General features: G+C 39.0%; 1 protein-coding gene across 1 annotated transcript in view; it reads left to right on the forward strand.

Annotated features, from left to right (window-relative positions):
* The first annotated feature begins 3,761 nt into the window (after positions 1-3,761).
* Positions 3,762-19,556, forward strand: part of HERC5 (HECT and RLD domain containing E3 ubiquitin protein ligase 5) — a 113,295-nt gene continuing 97,500 nt past the window's right edge. Inside the window, exons 1-3 of the mRNA XM_006867775.1 lie at positions 3,762-4,035; positions 10,081-10,201; positions 11,155-11,231. Coding sequence (XP_006867837.1) covers positions 3,762-4,035; positions 10,081-10,201; positions 11,155-11,231 — 472 coding nt within the window. The remainder of the gene's footprint in view (positions 4,036-10,080; positions 10,202-11,154; positions 11,232-19,556) is intronic.

Here is a 19,556-nt window from a genome sequence, read left to right on the forward strand (position 1 = left end):
GCTGGACAGTGAATAAGGAAGAGCATAGAAGAATTGCTGCTTTTGAATTATGGTGTTGGAGGAAAATATTGAAAGTGCCATGGGCTGCCAAAAGAACGAACAGATCAGTGTTGGAAGTACAGCCAGAATGCTCCTTGGAGGCCAGAATGGCCAAACTTTGTCTCTTATACTTTAGACACATTATCAGGAGGAATTAGTCCCTGGAGAAGGATATCATGTTTGGTAAAATTGGGGTTCGAGGAAAAAAGAAAAAAACCCCAACAAGATGGATTGGCACAATGGCAGCAGCAATGAGCTCAGGTGTATTGATAATTGTGACGTTGGCTCAGGACTATGCAGTGTTTTGTTCTTTTGTGCATAGAGTTGCTATAAGTTGGTACCAACTAGATGACACCTAACAACAATAACAACAGTATACTAAAGGTACTAGTTCATTTAATGAGACAAGGAAAAGAAAGACAAGGCACACAAATTAAAAAGGAAGGAGTAAAACTCTATTTTATTTGCCGACAATATGATTATGTATAAAACCCTAAGGAATCTACAAAAGAATAAAACTACTAGACCTAACAAACAAGTATAAAATAATCTCATTGTACAAATTAACATTAAAAATCAATTTTATTTCTCTTTGCCAACAAAAACCAATTACAAGTTGAAATTTTACCATATCATTTGCAATACCACTAAAAATAGGTACTTAAGCATAAATTTTGCAAAATATGTTTTTATGAAAGAGACGATGAAAGATTTAAATTAACAGAGACATCATACTTATAGATCAGAAGACTAATATATTAAGATGCCAAATTTTTCCAAGTTGATTTTTAGATTCAATGCAGTCCCCAAGCAGTCTGTTTTGTAGAAACTGAAATATTAATCCTATAATGTACATGCAAATGCAAATAGACAAATGTCATTGAAAAAGGACAGTGTTTGAGCACTTGTATGAATTGATTTTGAGATCTACTTTGGAGTCATAGCAATCAAGACAGGATTGTATTAGAATAAAAATATATAGAGAGATCATCGGAACAGAATGAAAAGTCTAGAAATAAATCCAGTCATATTCGTATGTGGCCAACTGATATTTGATAATGATGCCAACAATTCAATGGGGAAAGACTGTCTTTTCAACAACTGGAGTTGGAAGAAATGAAAATCCCTAAGGAAAAGGAGGGGAAAAAAATGAACCTCTACCCTTAACTCTGGAGTCCTGTACAGTGTACAGTGCGGCACTGTAGGATAAGCACTGGACCACGAGGTTGGTTTGAACCACAAGGTCGGCAATTCAAACTCACCAGTCACTTCTCAGAAATCCTATACAAGGTCTCTATGAGCCAGAACCAAGAAGGAAGCACTTAACAACAACCCTTAACTCACACCATAAACAACATTAACTTGAACTAGAAAAGAATGCATAAATGCAAGAGTAAAAACTATAAAATTTCTAGAAGATAACATGAAATTTTTAAAATAAACTATGGCAAAATAAAGAGGTATGGTAGCATTGTTGTTGTTGCTGTCAGGTGCCATCTAGTCGGAACCGACTCATAGCGACCCCATGCACAGCAGAATGAAACCATCTCTGATCCTGGGCCAACCTCACTACTGCTGACACACTTGACACCATCAATGACGCCACCTGGCCGATCCATCTCGTTGGGGGTCTTCCTCTTTTTCTCTGACCCTCCGTCTTACCCAGCATGACATCCTTCTCCAGCGACATTTCCCTCCTGACAATATGTCCAAAGTATGAGACAAAGCTTAGCCATCCTGGCCTCCAAGGAGCACTCTGGTTGCACTTCTTCCAAAACAGATCTATTGGTTCTATGGTAGCGTTGTTGTTGTTGTTGTTAAGTGCCATCGAGTCGGTTCCGACCCATAGCGACCCTGAATAGGGTTTCCGAGGCTATAAATCTTTACGGGAGCAGATCGCCTCATCTTTCTCCCGCGGAGCAGCTGGTAGTTTCGAACTGCTGACCTTCCGGTTCGCAGCCCGATTCGTAACCAGTATGCTATGGTAGCGTAGTGGTTACGAATTAGAGTGCAAGCCTCAAGGTCAGCAGTTTGAAACTACCAGCTGTTCCGTGGGAGAAAGATGAGACTTTCTGCTCTTGTAAAGATTTACAGTCTCAGAAATCCTGTACAGGGTCACTATGAGTTGGAACTGACTCCATGGCACACAACCACCACTACCACCACCATGGCCAAACAAAAATTTCTTGAATAGTTCTAAGAATAAGCACAAACTAAAAGAAAAATATGATACATTGGACTTGATTGAAGCTAAAAACTTTTAGCACTTCAAAAGCCAATAAAATGAAAAGACTAGTTACAGGGAGAAACTATTTCAAAAAAGTAGTAAAGAACCATATATAATATAAAAAGAATTCAAATATAATATCTAAAGAACCTTTCAAGAATATGACAAACAACCCAATTAAAAAACAAAACAAAACAAAACAAGCAAAGGATTTGAATAGACAGGTCCTTCCTGATAACTTGTCCAAAGTCTGTGAGATAAAGTCTCACTATCCTTGATTCTAAGGAACATTTTGGCTGTACTTCTTCCAAAGCAGATTTGTTAGCTTTCTGGCAGTCCACGGTATATTTAATATTCTTTGCCAACATCCTAATTGTTTCACAAGATGGACTAATACACTGGCTACAGCAATGGGTTCACACACAGCAACAATTGTGAGGATAGCACAGGTCCTGGCAGTACCACTTCGAGTTAGAACAACTCAAGAACCTTAACAACAACAAAAAGCAATTTGCAACTCTATTTATCTCATATTATCTCATATCTCATATTATTAATAATAAATATTAATAAGGAGTTACCAAACTAGACTGCCAAAAGATAAAAATAGACCTATGCTGGAAGAAGTACATTTAGAGTGCTCTTTGGAGCCAAGAGGCCAGACTTTGTCTTTCATACTCCTGACATATGGTCAGGAGGGACCAGTCCCTGGAGAAGGACATTATGATTGGTAAGGTGGAGGGACAGAGAAACAGAGGAAGACCCCCAGCGAGATGGATTGGCACAGTGGCAGCATCAGTGGGCTCAAACGTAGCAACGATTGTGAGATTAAGTTCTGTTGTGCACAGGATCTCTATGAGTCAGTATCGACTCGATGGCATCTAACAACAACTGGATGACGCCAAACTCCAGTGACGCCACCACATCTTTTCACCGTTGTAGACAACTTCAAACTCTGCCACAGACTTGTTTGTTGTTGTTGTTGTTAAGTGCCATCGAGTCAGGTTCGACCCATAGCGACCCTGTACAGGGTTTCCGAGGGTGTAAATCTTTACGGGAGTAGAAAGCCTCATCTTTCTCCCGCGGAGCGACTGGTAGTTTCGAACTGCTGACCTTAAGGTTCGCAGCCCGATTCGTAACCACTACGCTACCAGAGCTCCTTACAGACTTGTTTACTTTGTACTTTGGTCGAATATCAAGCCAGTCTTTCACCATTTCAGATTCATTTTCCTTCTTCGTTTCGATTGCACAGCCTTAAAAACAGATTTGGTTTCGTTTCCCTGCAGCGGCCGGCCCCGCCCCCAAACAGCTGGTTAAGAGCCCAGCGCTTGAGGAGGAGAGGAGCAGAGGCTGCGGTCCCGATACATCATCGGTTCTCCGCTGCTCTGCACAGCTACGCCGGGAGGCAGTGGACGCACTCAGGCGTCCATCATCTTCCGCTGCCCTTCAGAGTCCAGAAAGGGGAGGCGCGTCCGTGGAGTCTCCGATAGCGGCGATGGAGCGGACAAGGCACCCTGTGTACTCGACTCCCAAGCCGCATACCGTATTGAGTCCCGACGTACCCCGCTCCGCAGCTTCCTCCAAGCCGCGGGCCGCACCGCTCTGGCTCTTCCCCAGCCCCGCGGAACTCTACAGCGCCTTGTCCGGGAAATTCAAGCAGACGCGCCAAATCTGCTGCTCTGGGGGACGCCTGGCGGTGCTGGCGCGCGGCGGGACCTCGGTTGAGGTTCACCTGCTGCAGCAGAGGAGCACCGGCCCCAGGAAGCCCAGTGAGTAAGGCCTCGCCGCCTTGGGCTGGGGGGTGCAGGGTGGACGACTGATGGCCTGTGCTGTAGGAGTTGTGATGTATGTTCCTACTCTGCTCTAAGCGGAAATGAAATCTCACTAGTGAGCCAGGCACTGACTGAAGCATCCCGAAATTGCCATAGATACGTGCCTGCTCTGACCATTTTTCATTTTCGCAGATGCAGCACACCTAAAACCAAACCCACTGCCATCAAGTGGATTCCTGATTCATAGCGACTTTATAAGACAGGCTAGAGATAGATGGTCAGTATTTCCGAGGCTGTACATCAGTTTGGAACCAGACAGCATCATCTTTCTCCTGAAGAGCAGCTAGTGAGCTCAAATTACTGAACTTTTTGGTTAGCTTGTCATTGTTGTTGTTGTTAAGTGCTGTCGAGTCGGGTTCTGTCCGACCCCTAGCGACCCTGTATAGGGTTTCCAAGGAGCAGTTCATGTCCAAAGTCCACTTGAACCCGCAGGCCTCCGGGTTCAAGTGGACTTTTGCAGGCCAGCGAATTCTCCTGCCCCACCCTTAACCCACTTCTCCACCAACTGGTCCAGAGTTTTCAGAATGTTGACAGAATCTTTGTTTAGTTTGGCCCTTATGTATGTACTCTGTTCAATTTAATTGAAAAGGAGAAATGAATAAAAATCCTAACTCCAAAAAAAGGAGCTAGAACCTGTAACTTGATGGAGGTGTGAAGGGAGAGTATGTGGGCAGAATCTTTGTCTTTCTTAGCTTAGTCTTTCCTCTATAACGTTTCTTTTTCGAGCCACCCCCATTGCCCCCCCCCCTTTACTCCTTAGACATGTCTGCCTTAATTTTGTGAGCTTTCAGATAAGATAGTTTACTTGTTCACAAGTATATTGTGTTCGGTAGCAATTTTAACAGTGCTTTCAGTTGCACTTCCCTGAAATCCTGTCTCTACAGATACAAATTCAGGTAATGTGGTTCTGACTCATAACAACACAGTAGAACTGCTCCATAGAATTTTCAAGGCTGTAATATTTAAGGAATAGATTACTACACCTATCCCTCCCCGAACCACTAGAGAGTTTGACCACGAGGTTAAGTAACCTTTTGAGTTGACCTTCATGATGCAAATGAAGTACCTTTGGGACCTTCATTTGCGGATGGGATGCAGCGCAAAATGAGGAGAAACAGCTGTTAACATTCATTAATCATTGGAACATGAAATGTCTGAAATATGAATCTAGGAAAATTGAAGTTGTCAAAGACAAAATGGAACATGTAAACATTGATATCCTTGGCATTAATGAACTGAAATGGACTGGCATTGGTCATTTTGAACCTTGTTTCCTATGCCGGGAATGACAAATTAATGAGCAATTGCATCATATTCATCATCAAAAAGCATATTTCAAGATTTATCTTGAAATACAATACTGTCTGTGATAGGATAAAATCCATTCGCCTACCAGGAAGACCAATTAATACCACTATTATTCAAATTTATGCATCACCCACTAAAGCCAATGACAAAGAAATGGAAATATTCTACTAACTTATGCAGCCTAAAATTGAACACACATTTAGTCAAGATATATTGATAATTACTTTTGATTAGAATGCAAAGGTTGGAAACAAAGAGGAAGATCAGTTGTTGGAAAATATGGCCTTGGTGATAGAAAGGATGCTGGAGATGGTATGACACAATTTTGCAAAATCAATGATTTCTTCATTGCAAATACCTTTTATAAACAACATAAAAGACGACTGTACACATGGGAGTCCTGGTGTGGTGCTGTTGGTTAATGCAGTGGACTGCAAAGTCCACTTGAACCAGGAGGCCTGCAGTTCAAGCTTTCACCTGGGAAACCCAGTACAGAGTCACTATGGGTCGGATCCTTACTCAATGGCACTTAACAACAACAACAGAAACATACACATGGACCTCACCATTTGGAATACACAGAAATCAAATTAACTACATGTGTGGAAAAGAAGGCAGAAAAGCTCCATATCATCAGCTAAAAGAAGGCCAGAGGCAGTCTGTTCAACAAGTTAAAGCTGAAGCTAAAGCAAATAAAAACAAGTTCACAAGAGCCAAAATAAGACCTTGAACATATCTCACCTGAATTTAGAGATAATCTAAAGAACAGATTTGATTCATAAGACACTAAAGACTGAAGACAACCTGAGGAGTTGGGTGATGATATCAATATCATCCATCATACAGGAAGAAAGCAAAAGGTCATAAAGAAGACTAGAGAGAAGGAAAAGATAAAAATGAATGTCAGAAGAGACTCTGAAACTTGCTTTCTAACATAGAGATGCTAAAGCAAATGGAATAAGTGAGGAGGTACAAGAGCTGAACAGAAAATTTCAAAGTTTAGCTATAGAAGACAGTGAAATATTATAACAGTATGTGCAAAGGCCTGGAGTTATAAAACCAAAAGAGAAGAACACACTTAGCGTTTCTCAGGCTAAGGGAACTGAAGAAAAAATTCAAGCCTTGGCTTGTGGTATTGAAGGATTCTATGTGCAAAACATTGAATAATGCAGAACGCATCACAAGAAGATGGAAGGAATACAGAATCACTATAGTAGCGTAGTGGTTATGAATCGGGCTGTGAGCCACAAGGTCAGTAGTTCGAAACTCCCAGCTGTTCCACGGGAGAAAGATGAGGCTTTTTGCTCCTGTAAAGATTTATAGCCTCTGAAACCCTATGCAGGGTTGTTATGAGTCGGAACCAACTCCACGGCACATAATAACAAATAACACAAAAAAATGGTCGATGTTCAACCATTTCAAGAGGTTGCCAACAAAACTGAAGGAAGAAGTTCAAGGTGCACTGAAGGCACTGGCAAAGAATAAGGATTTGGGAATTGATGGAATCCAAATAGAAACCTTTCAACAAACTGATACATCTCTGGAGGCACTTACTCATCTATGCCAAGTAATTTGGAAGACAGCTACCTGGCCAACTGACTGGAAGAGATCCATATTTGTACCAGTTACAATGAGAGGTGACCCAACAGAATGTGGAAATCATAGGACAATATCATTAATATCACATGCAAGTAAAACTTTGCTAAAGATAGTTAAAAAAAACAACTGCAACAATACATTGACAGTGAACTCCCAAAAGATCAAGCCAGATCCAAACGAAAACGTGGAATGTGGGTTATCATTGCTGACATCAGATGGTTCTTGGCTGAAGAAGAAATTACCAGAAAGATGTTTACCTGTGCTTTATTGACTATTGAAGGACCCTGCGCCTGATCAACAAAATGGCATTGCAACTACCCCCAAGTAGCGCTGAATAAAGTCTCCAGAAAGTCTCCAGAAAGCTGAAGTCTTTATTACAACTAGAGACCCTCCACCCAGTAATTTCAGGTTTCAGGAAAATCTCCATAACCCTACCCATTGAAAACTGGCCAGAATTGTACCCAGGACCACACCGCCTACAGAATACCCCAGTCTGTAAGAATCAGGCGGGCTCTTGGTCTCTTTTGGTGACTTAGAGTACCCCTTCTAGATTTACTCTCAATAAAACTGTCTGCTGTTGAAGCCAAGACTCTCTCCTTGTCCCTTTGTTTCTTATTTCTTACAACTATGCAGAGGTTTTAAGCTATGGACAACATTGTGGACAATGAGTATTTCAGAACACTTAATCAAGCTCGTAAGAGACCTGTACACAGTCCAGGAGGCAGTTGTTCAAACAGAACAAGGAGACACTGAATGGTTTAAAATCAGGAAAGGTGTGTGCCAGGGTTGCGTTCTTTCACCATACTACTCAATCTGTATGCTGAGCAAATAATCCAAGAAGATGGATTGCATGAAGAAGAATGTGGCATCAGAATTGGAAGAAGGCTCATTAACAACTTACAATGTGCAGATGATACAACCTTGCGTGCTGAAAGAGAAAAAGTATTAAAATACTTACTGAAGACCAAAGACCTTAGCCTTCAGTATGGGTTGCACCTCAATGTAAAAATTACAAAAACCCTCACCACTGGATCAATAAACAACATCATGATAAATGGAGAAAGGATTGAAGTTGTCAAAGACTTCATTTTGGTCAGATCAACCATCAACATTCTTGAAAGCAGCAGTCAAGAAATAAAACGATGTATTGCATTAGGCAAATCTGCTGCACACGACCTTTTTAAATGTTGAAGAGTAAAGATGTCAGTTCGAGGATTAAAGTGTGCCTTATCCAAGTCATGATTTTTCAATAGCGTCATATGCACATGAAAGTTAAAACCACGAATAAGTAAGACTGTAGAAGAATTGATGTATTTGAATTGTATTGTTGGAAAAGGATATTGAAAGTACCATGGACTGCCAAAACAACAAACAAATCTGTGTTGGAAGAAGTACAACCAGAATGCTTCTTAAAAGCCAAAGTGACCAGACTTTGTCTCTCAGACTTTAGACATATTATCAGGAGGGACCATTCCTGGGAGGAGGACTTCATGCTTGGTAAAGTGGAGAGACAGTGAAAAAGAGGGAGACCCACATCTAGATGGATTGGCACAGTGACAGCAACAATGGGCTCAAATGTGGCAGCAATTGTGAGGATGGCATTGGACTGGGCAGTGTTTCGTTCTGTTGTACATAGGGTTCTATGGATAAGAACCGACTTGATGGCACCTAATAACAACAATAATTTTATGATTTCATTTCTTACATTTAGGTCATTGATAGATTTTGATTTAATTTTTGTATATGGTGTGTGGTATGGATCAAGGTCTTGCTTGTGAAAATCCAGTTTTCCCTGTAGCATTTAATGATAAGATTCTTTCCCTCTTGTGTAGATTTAACACACTTTAGAAAATGAATTGATAATACATATACAAAACCCACATTATTTTTTTAAGTTTTTATTGTGAATTGAGTGATAGTTTATGTGGGAGAATATCGCTTTTACATTCATCCTATTGTATTTTGGATCATTGCAGTGATTACAATCCCTTCCATGCATCATCATTCAACAGTATTTCCTTCTATTTCCTGTGATTTTGGGGGTGGGAGGCAGCGATTGTAAATGGTCTTACTTTCCTAATTTCCTTTTCATTATTAGTATATAGGACACTGACTGATTATGTATGTTGACCTTGTACCGTGACACTTTGCCAAATCCTCTAATGAGTTTTAGTAGTAGGTTTCACTGAGTCTTTGGGGGTTTTCTTTGTATAGGATCATATCATCTGCAAATGAGAGACATAACCCACATTTTTAAGCTCTGAAACTTTATGCAATTGGCATCTTTGAAGAAATGTTATCTTACTGTTTGTTTTGCATTTAGAGTCAAGTCAAGCATCTCGTCAGTTCTTTATTGGTCGTTTACTTGTTTTTTTGTAAGTTGCCTATTTATATCTTAGCCTGGTTTGTAAAAAAAAATTGAGCTGTCAATCCTTTTCATTATTTATTTTAAACATGTATCTGAATATACAAATATAAAATAATGCAACATTTTCTACATCATTCCCTTTGAAATAGTTCCATAAGCTCAATCATACCTTTTAGGAATATAAGCCTGACTTCTATTTGGAGCAGTCAAAAGAGGTTTATTATATTTGTTTGCTTTTTTAAGAGAAAGCATCGCAAAACACACCATATAATTGTATGTGTTCCTGACATATATATGTGAGTTATGTTGTCCTAAATTAAAAATTTTTATATGTGTTTATATATTTTGTCATTTCTATCATATCAACCTTACATTTCTTTGTCTCAACTAATTAGATAAGAATGTAAAAGCAAATAACGAATCTACTGTTTAAAGGGCATATCCCATTTAAAGCAAAGTATGTATTAATGCGTACCCAAAGTGGGGGAAAAAATAGAAAAAAAAAAAGCTTTTTCTAAGACAATAATCATTCTTAGTTTGTATGCTTTTCATATTTGAATTTTCTTGAAAACAAATTCACATTAAATCAAAAGTTGTCTAGTGGAATTTTTTCCCAGCTGTTGTAAGTATATTATAATTAAATCAGTAATGATAATCATGGGTAGTAAACAGAATAATGCTAGTTCCTGATTGCATTTGCTCTTCAGAGTATATTAAATTAGAAAGAAATATGAAGATATATTCCATGGACCAAGGAGCAGAGCACATGCTGATTCTGTCTTCAGATGGAAAACCATTTGAGTACAACTTTAGTATAGAACATGCCCGGTAAGGAACTCTCTTTATTTTATTAAAATTTACTTTTAATGGAACAACTAGAACAGAAATAATGAGAATGCTCACGCATCGTGAAGAATGTAACTTATGTCACTGAACAACTTGTATAGAAATTGGTTAAAAAAAAATGGAAACCTAAACTGCTCTGCCAACCTTCACTAAAATCAATAAAAAAAATTTTTTTAAAAATAAAAACAGATTCTAAGAAATGCCAATAGCAGCAGAGAAACAAAAATCTTTTAATTTTATTTAAATTTTACTTAAAGGGAAAATAATAACTTTCATAGGAATACGTTACCATATATAGTAACATTTTCCTACAGAAGTTATGTCTCAAAAAAATAGAAATCTTTTTTCCAACTTAGAAGGAAAAAACAGCAACAAACAAACCTGCATTATCATAGAATTATTTCTGAGGTTTTCCTGGTAAATTATATAAATTAGAACTTCCTTCCATCTTACATTATTACTGTATCATAAAGTTATTGTTCGCAAAAGACTGGTTTAGAATCATCTTATTCCAGTTACATAATACACATTCTTTTCCATCAATTAAAACATGTATGTTGTGTTTTGTAATAGTTGTTTTATTGTGTTAATAATAATTTTCAAAGTACAAATGTGAGCTTGTATATTTAAATGTTTTACTTGAGCTTCAATCCTAATTGGCTGGTGGTGGTTATGTGCTGTGGAGTCTGTTCCGACTCATAGCGACGCTGTTCAGGGTTTCTGAGGCTGTAAATATTTACCAGAGCAGAACACCTCATCTTTCTCCCACGGAACAGCTGGTAGTTTCGAACTGCTGACCTTAAGGTTTACAGCCCGATTTGTAACCACTACGCTACCAGAGCTCCTTTCAATCCTAATTAAGTACAGTTAATAGTTTTAAGTTTGATAATTGTGACATTCATTTTGGTGACTTCCAAAATATTTTCTTTCATCAGGTTTCAATGTGTTTTACAAGAAAAGTCTATAATTCAGATCGCATGTGGAGATCATCATTCTCTTGCACTTTCGAAAGGTAATTTTCTGGAATATAAACTTTTTTTAAGTACAGTGAATACGTATCTATGTAGAGTTTGTAGAATGCTTGTTCTTCACCTTTTAACAGGATAGAAATATGGTTTTGAATTGAGCAATATCAGACATATAAAATCCTCAAGTTTCCATAATAACTATGCATACATTTTTCCCCCATGTCTTCCTTTTTCAAATATGAAACAGCATTTTCTGAATAATACAAATCAATTTATCTGGAATGAGGACTGGGCCTGAGCCACCTTTTTCTAGAGCCTTCTTTCCTTTCCCTAGCATTCCTACAAATCCCTTGGCAGGTGCTCAGACTCTCCTAGGTCAACTTGTGATGTGTTTTAACTATTGAATTTTTGAATTAAAGGATTCTACTGAGTACTTTATTGTTTCCTATTTATGTCAGGTAAGGAGCTCTGGTAGCGTAGTGGTTACGAATCGGGCTGCGAACCTTAAGGTCAGCTGTTCGAAACTACCAGCTGCTCCGCGGGAGAAAGATGAGGCTTTCTACTCCCGTAAAGATTTACACCCTCGGAAACCCTGTACAGGGTCGCTATGGGTCGGAACCGACTCGACGGCACTTAACAACAACAACAATGTATGTCAGGTACTATAATGTGAGAAATGGTAAATTAAAATTAAAAACTCCAAACTCTAAAGAAATTTGACTGTAGAAAAGAATGAAGACAGGAAGTTGATAGAAGGTAATTCAGGGTTAAGAAATTAAATATATATATATTAGGCAGACATGAATGGAGGATGAGATTCACCACCACCATCAGTTGCTGTAGAGTCAATTCTGACATATAACAATCCTTGATGTGTGTCAGAGTAGAACTATTCCACAGGGCTACTGATGAAAGTTCTTTCAGATGTAGATCAGCATGCCCTTCTTTCGAGGCACCTTCAAGTGTTTGGTTAACCACTGAGTGTATTAACCATGGAATCACCCAGGTGTTCCTTCCAAGAAACCAGACTCATAGAAACCCTATAGGACAAAATAGAACTGTCCCATAGGATCTCCAAGATTGTGATCTTTAAGGAAGCAGACTGAATATTTCTCTCCAGAAGAGCTGCTTTTGTTTTTGTTAAGTGCTGTGGAATTGGTTACGACTCACTGTAACCCTATAGAGGCTTTATGAAGAGGGATTGGTGGGTTTGAACTACTGATCTTGTGGTTAGCAGTACTTATCTAGTACTAGCGGGTTCAAATGGTCAACCTATTGCTTACAATTAAGTGGTAGTTGTTATTGAGGTGCCCTCAAGCCAGTTCCAACTCATAGCTTATGCACAACAGAACAAAACACTGCCTGGTTCTGCCCCATCCTCACAATTGTTACATTTGAGCCCATTTCTGCTGTCACTATGTCAGTTCATCTCATTGGGGGTCTTCCTCTTTTTCATTGACCCTCCACATCCTCAAGCATGATGCCCTTCACCAGGGGTTGATCCCTTCTGATAATATGTCCAACGTATAAGAGATAAAATCTCGCCATCCTAGTTTCTAGGGAACATTCTGGCTGTACTTCCAACTCAAATTTGTTTGTTTTCTTTCAGTCCATGGTACTTTTTAATATCCTTCTCCAGCACCATAATTCAAATGCATTATTTCTTCTATATCTTCCTTAACCATTGTCCAACTTTCACGTACATAAGAGACAATTGAAAACACTATGACTAGGGTCAGGCACATCCTTAGTCCTCAAACTGGTATCTTTGCTCTGCAATGGTTTACAGAGGTCTTGTGCAACAGATTTGCCTAATTCAGTAAGTCATTTGGGTTTTTGACAGATACTTCCATGAGTGTTGATTGTGGAGCCAAGCAATTTGACAACTTTAATATTTTCTCCATTTATCATGATGATATTTATTGGTCCAGTTGTGAGGATTTGTATTTTCCTTGCATTGAGGTACAACCCATACTGAAGGCTCTGGTCTTTGACCTTCATCAGTTAAGTATTGTAAGTCCTCTTCTCTCCCAGCAAGCAAGATAGTATATTTACATATCACAAATTGTAAATGAGTCTTCTTCTAATCCTGATGCCATGTTCTTCTTCATATAATTCAGCTTCTCTGATTATTTCCTCAGTATACAGATTGAATAAGTATTTTAAAACAGCACAGTCCTGACACATGCCTTTCCTGATTCCTAACCATTCAGTAAGGAGCTCTGGTAGCGTAGTGGTTACGAATCAGGCTGTGAACTGCAAGGTCAGCAGTTCGAAACTACCAGCGATTCCGCGGAAGAAAGATGAGGCTTTCTGCTCCCATAAAGATTTACAGCCTCAGAAACCCTGTGCAGGGTCACTATGAGTTGGAACTGACTCTACGGCACTTAACAAACCATTCAGTATCTCGTTGTTCCATTCTAACAACTGCCTCTTGGTCCATGTACAAGTTCCTCAGGGACACAATCAAGTGCTCTGGAATACCCATTCCTCACAATGTGATCCATAACGTGTCATGATCCCCACAATTGAAAGCATTTGCGCAATCAATAAAGTATAAGTAAATATCTTTCTGGGTATTCTTTGTTTTCAGCCAAGATCCATCTGATATTAGCAGTAATATCCCTAGTTCCATGTCCTCTTTTGAATACAGCTTGACTATCTGGCAATTCTCTGTCAATATACTGTTGTTACCTGTTTTTTAATTAGCTTTATCAAAAGAGTTCTTGCATGTGATATTAATGATGCTGTTCAATGATCTGCATTCCATCAAGTCATCTCTTTTTGAAATAGACACAAATATTAATCGCTTCTAATCAGTTGACTAGTAGCTGTCTGTCAAATTTGTTGGTGAGCACCTCCAGGACTATATCAGTTTGTTGAAAGATTTCAATTTCTATTCCATCAACTCCAAAATCTTGTTTTTAACAGTGCCTTCAGTGCAGCTTGGACTTCTTCCTTCAGTTGCCTTTGGCTCTTGATCACATGCTACTACTTAAAATGCTAAAACATTGACCATTTATTTTGGGTACAGTGACTCTGTATTCCTTTCATCTTCTTTTGATGCTTCTTGCATCATTCAATATTTTGTTCCTAGAATCCTTCAGTATTTCAAGTTGAGGTTTGAAGTTTTTCTTCTTTCAGTTTGAGAAATGCTGAACATGTTCTTCCCTTTTTGTTTTTTAACTCCAGGTCTTTGCATACTTCATTATAATACTTGACTGACATCTCAAGCTGCCCTTTGAAATGTTCTTTTCCAGTATTTTAACTGACTTTATGCTTTCTTCCTGTATGATATTCTTATTGCCATCCCATAACTCTTCTGGTCTTTGGTCATTAGTGTCTAATGCATCAAATATGTTATTGAGATGGTTTAATAAAGGTTTCTGCAATGAATAAGTCATTGGTCTTGCAAAATTCTGTCATGTGGTCTCCATCATGATTTCTATCACCAAGACCATATTTTCTAACTACTGATCCTTCCTTTGTTTCCAATCTTCTCATTCCAATCACCAGTAATTATCATTGCATCCTGATTGTTTATTTGATCAATTTCAGAATGAAAAAGTTGGTAGAATTCTTCAATTTCATCATTACTAGCTATAATGGTTGTGAGTAAATTTAAATAATAGTGGTATTAACTGTTTTTCCTATAGGTGTATAGATATTATCCTATTACAGATAGCATCGTACTTCAGACAGACCTTGAAATGTTCTTGATGATGAAGGCCATGCCATTCGTCTTGAATTTATCTTTCTTGGCATAGTAAACCCTATGAGTGTCAGATTCAAAATGATCAATACCAGTCTATTCCAGCTCATTAATACCTAGGATATCTATGAAATGCTTTCCACTTCATTTATGACAGCATCCAATTTTCCTAGCTATCTATTTCATGTTCTGATTATTAATGGACATTTGCATCTGTTTCTCTTCATTTTGAGTTGTGCCCTATCAGCAAATGAAGGTCCCAAAAGCTTGGCTCCATTTATGTCATCATAATCTCTCTACATTGAGAAGGCAGCTCTTTCTCAGTCATATTTTGATTACTTTCCAAACTGAAGGCCTTATATCTGGAACTATACCTGGCAATGTTTTCATCTTCTTGTACTATATCAGACGATGTTCTGATGCTATTCATAAGATTTTCAGTGGAAACATTCAGAATTATTCTTACTCTCCTCTCTAGTCTGTCTTAGTCTGAAAGCTCCACTGAAACCTCTTCACCATGGTTGACCTTGTTGGTATTTAAAATACTGATGGCATAGCTTCCAGAATCACAGCAACACTCAAACCACCGCAGTACAGTAAGCTGACAGGCAGATGGTGGTCTTAGGAGGTAGCGGGAGTAAATAAGCAAAGATTCAATCACTGAAAAGCCCATTGAGGCTTAAGAATGTGAATTTGTTTGAATTTGCATGAGATACAACTTTCCAGTTCATTTGATTTTTTTCATTCATGAATAAATATGAGGAGGCTTCAGTGAGTTCATGGAAAAATAGAATAAAAAAAAAGTAGCATTTTTTTCCACAAACTTTTGGAAGAACCCTTGTATTTTATGTTTGCTGCTGCTGCTGCATGCCGTGGAGTGTGTTCTAGCCCTTGGCAACCCTGTACAGGATTTCCGAGGCTGTAAATCTTCACGGGAGCAGAATGCCTCATCTTTATCCCACGGAACAGCTGGTAGTTTCGAACTGTTGACCTTGCAGTTCTAAACCATATTTGTAACCACTATGCTACCAGAGCTCCTTATTTTATGTTTAGTACAACAACCTACCATATTCAGCATAGTAAAACGAAACAGACATACCCTGTGTTCAAGAGGCCTATGGTCTAGTGGAGGGAGATTGGAGTCAGAAAATAGAATGGGGTGTTGAGCCTTTATTATTGGTGAAGTGTATTATGGGAAAAATAAATATTGAGGAAGCAATAAAGGAAACTGATCATGCTCAGCTCATCATTATATTCATGGTGCTTGGTAAATTAAAACAAACAAACAAAAAGTGTACTATCAAGTTGGTTCAGACTCATGCTGATCCCATGTATACAGAATAGAACGGTGTCACAGGATTTTCTTGGCTGTGATTTTTGCAAAAATAGATCACCAAGACGACAGAAGTTAATCCCCAGGTGCCTCTGGATGAGTTCAAACAGTCAAACATTAAGTTAGTTGAGTGCAAACCATTTGCACTAGAGGGGCAAGTCACTGAGAAGGATATCATGTTTGGTAAGGTGGAGGGTCAGAGAAAAAGAGGAAGACCCCTAGTGAGATGGATTGGCAAAGTGGCAGCTTCGATGGGCTCAAGCATGGCAACAATTGTGAGGTTGGCCCAGGATCGGGTAGTGTTGCGTTCTGTTGTGCATAGGGTCACTATGAGTCGGTACCGACTCGATGGCATCTAACAACAACAGGAACATTGGTGGCTGGTAATATTTATGTTTATATAAAATATGATAATTATAGTTGCAGGAGGGCTCTGTCTCCCCCAGATCCTGCATGTTGTTGTTGTTGTTGTTATGTGCCGTGGAGTCGGTTCCAACTCATAGCAACCCTACACAGGATTTCCGAGGCTGTAAATCTTTACAGGAGCAGACCACCTCATCTTTCTCTGGCGGAGCGGCTGGTAGTTTCGAACAGCTGACCTTGCAGCTCACAGCCTGATTCGTAACCACTACACTACCAGAGCTCCTTCAGATCCTGCATAGTATCTTGCAAAGAGATGTTTTGTAAATGTTAGTTTTCACTTTCCAGACTCCATGAGATATTTTTAACTCCACTAGATAATATTAAGTATCTTTTTGAAAAATGTCTTCCATATATTTACTTGATGGAAGTAGCCAACTCCATTAAAGACAGTGTACTAAAATTTCTAATGGACTTGTAAGTTGTTTGTTTGTGATCTTTAGATACATAAGAATGATTATCTGCTTTGGAGTTGGTTCTGACTCATAGCGACATGGTACAGTGTTTCCGAGGCTGTAAGTGTTTATGGGAGCAGAAAGCCTCATCTACCTCCCGTGGAACAGCTGGTAGTTTCTACTGCTGACCTTGAGGTTAGCAGCCTGCTTGTAACCACTGTGGTACCAAAGCTTCTTAAGAGGGGAATAGATTAAGTAATAGTTCTAGACTCCATTTTTATATAGCATGTTGCCATCCTATGAATCAAAAATTATTTTCTTTTAAAAATTTTTTATTGTGGATTGAGTGACAGTTTATAAGACAGATCATCAGTTTTACATTCAACAAATCATACACCTTGTTTCATTATAATGATTATAATCCCCTCCATGTACCATCAGTTAACAGTATTTCTCTCTATTCACTTTAGCTTTTTTTTTTTGTTATACCACCAAAGGGCACATTCTGCAAGTCTGCCTCCTGGCCACCATCTCCCAGTCCCTCTCTTTCCATGAATCAAGAGTCCTCAGCTGCTCCCTTTCTCCATGTCCTCATCTCTGCCTCCATCTCTGGTGTCACTGCTTCTCTGGACAAGTTCTCTCATTCCGCTTGTAGACTTTTCCCTTGATGATCCTAGGGTCCTTGGTTTCTGCACTGTAAGATTAACTTCTCCCTCATTTTTGTAACAAAACTTCTACCTTTACAACTGTGACAGTCGTAATTAGTCATGATAACAATTACTCACTATTGAACCATAAGAATCTTATCCCGATCTCTTTTAATCAGATCCAAGTAGACAAGAAGAAACTATTCAGTGGGGATCCTTTCTTCCCCCATACACTCTTAAACTAAACTCCCCCTTGAAACCTTGTAAGCCAGTCACTTCTTGCCTTTCTTGCCCCCTCATTTTAGGTAGCCAATGTCTAAGTTGTCCATCCCTATATACCTTATATACAGAGGGAATATCAATGATACTTGATATGAAGACTCCTTCCCTCTCTGCTGGTGTTTAGATGATACTCCATGAGTAGCATCTGCATACTGCAGGTTGTTAATGAGTCTTCCTGCAATCCTGATGCCACATTTTTCTTTATATAACCCAGTTTCTCAGATTATTTGCTCAGCATACAGGTTGAATAAGTATGGCAAAAGAATACACCCCTTTCTTAGTTTTAAACCATTCAGTGTTTCCCATGTTCTGTTCCTCTTGGTCCATGTACAGATTCCTCATGAGCACAATTAAGTGTTCAGAAACACTTCACAATGTTGTCCTTAGCTTGTCATGAGCCACACAATTGAAAGCCTTTGCGTAGTCAATAAAGCACAGGCAAACATCTTTCTGTTATTCTCTGCTTGCAGCCAAGATCCATTGGACATCAGCAATAATATTCCTCATTCCATATCCACTTCTGAATCCAGCTTGAACCTCTGGAAGGTCTCTGTCAATGTATGCTTGCAGCAATTTCTGTATTACCTTTAGTAAAACTTTACTCACATGGGATGTCAAAGATACTGTCCGATGATTTCCGCATTCCGTTGAGTCACTTCTCTTTGGAATGGGCACAAAAATGGATCTCTTCCGATCAGTTGGCCAGGTAGTTGTCTTCCAAATTTCTTTGCATAGATGATGAGTGCCTCCTGTGCTGCCTCATTTTTTTTGAAAGATTTCAATTTTTATTCCATCAATTCCTGTTGCCTTGTTCTTTGCTAATTCCTTCAATGCACCTTGGACTTCTTCCTTCAGTATCATTTGCTCTTGATCATATGCTACCTCTTGAAATGGTTGAACATCAACCATTTTCTTTTGGTACAGTGACTCCTTCTTTTTGTACAGCATTCCTTCCTTCTTCTTTTGATACTTTCTGCATCATTCAATAATTTGCCCAGAGAATCTTTCAATAACGAAAGTCGAGGCTTGAATATTTTCTTCAGTTCCCCCAGCTTGAGAAATGCTGAGTGATACAACCTCGCTTGTTGAAAGTGAAGAGGACTTAAAATATTTGCTGATAAAGATCAAAGACCACAGCCTTCAGTATGGATTGCACCTCAATGTAAAGAAAACAAAAATCCTCACCACTGGACCAATAAACAGCATTCTTATCAACAGAGGAAAGATTGAAGTTGTCAAGGACTTCAGTCTTCTTTGATCAACCATCCACACTCATGGAAGTGGCCGTCAAGAAATCAAACGACGTATTGCGTTAGGCAAATCTGCTGCATAAGACCTTTTTAAAGTGTGGCAACAATTGTGGCTCAAGTGTGGCAACAATTGTGAGGTTGACCAGGCAGTGTTTTGTTCTGTTGTACATAGGGTCACTATGAGTTGGTACCGACTCGATGGCACCTAACAACAACAACTTCCATGAGTATGGGTCAAATTCATCAAATTGTAGCAGTTTACCCTCGTTTCCTGTATCAAAAATTGTTGTGTTATTTTTTGTTTTTTTAATCTTCCTCTAGTCGAGCTCT

This window comes from Chrysochloris asiatica, unplaced genomic scaffold, assembly GCF_000296735.1.
Source record: "Chrysochloris asiatica unplaced genomic scaffold, ChrAsi1.0 scaffold00109, whole genome shotgun sequence".
In the NCBI taxonomy this organism is placed as follows: Eukaryota; Metazoa; Chordata; class Mammalia; order Afrosoricida; family Chrysochloridae; genus Chrysochloris; species Chrysochloris asiatica.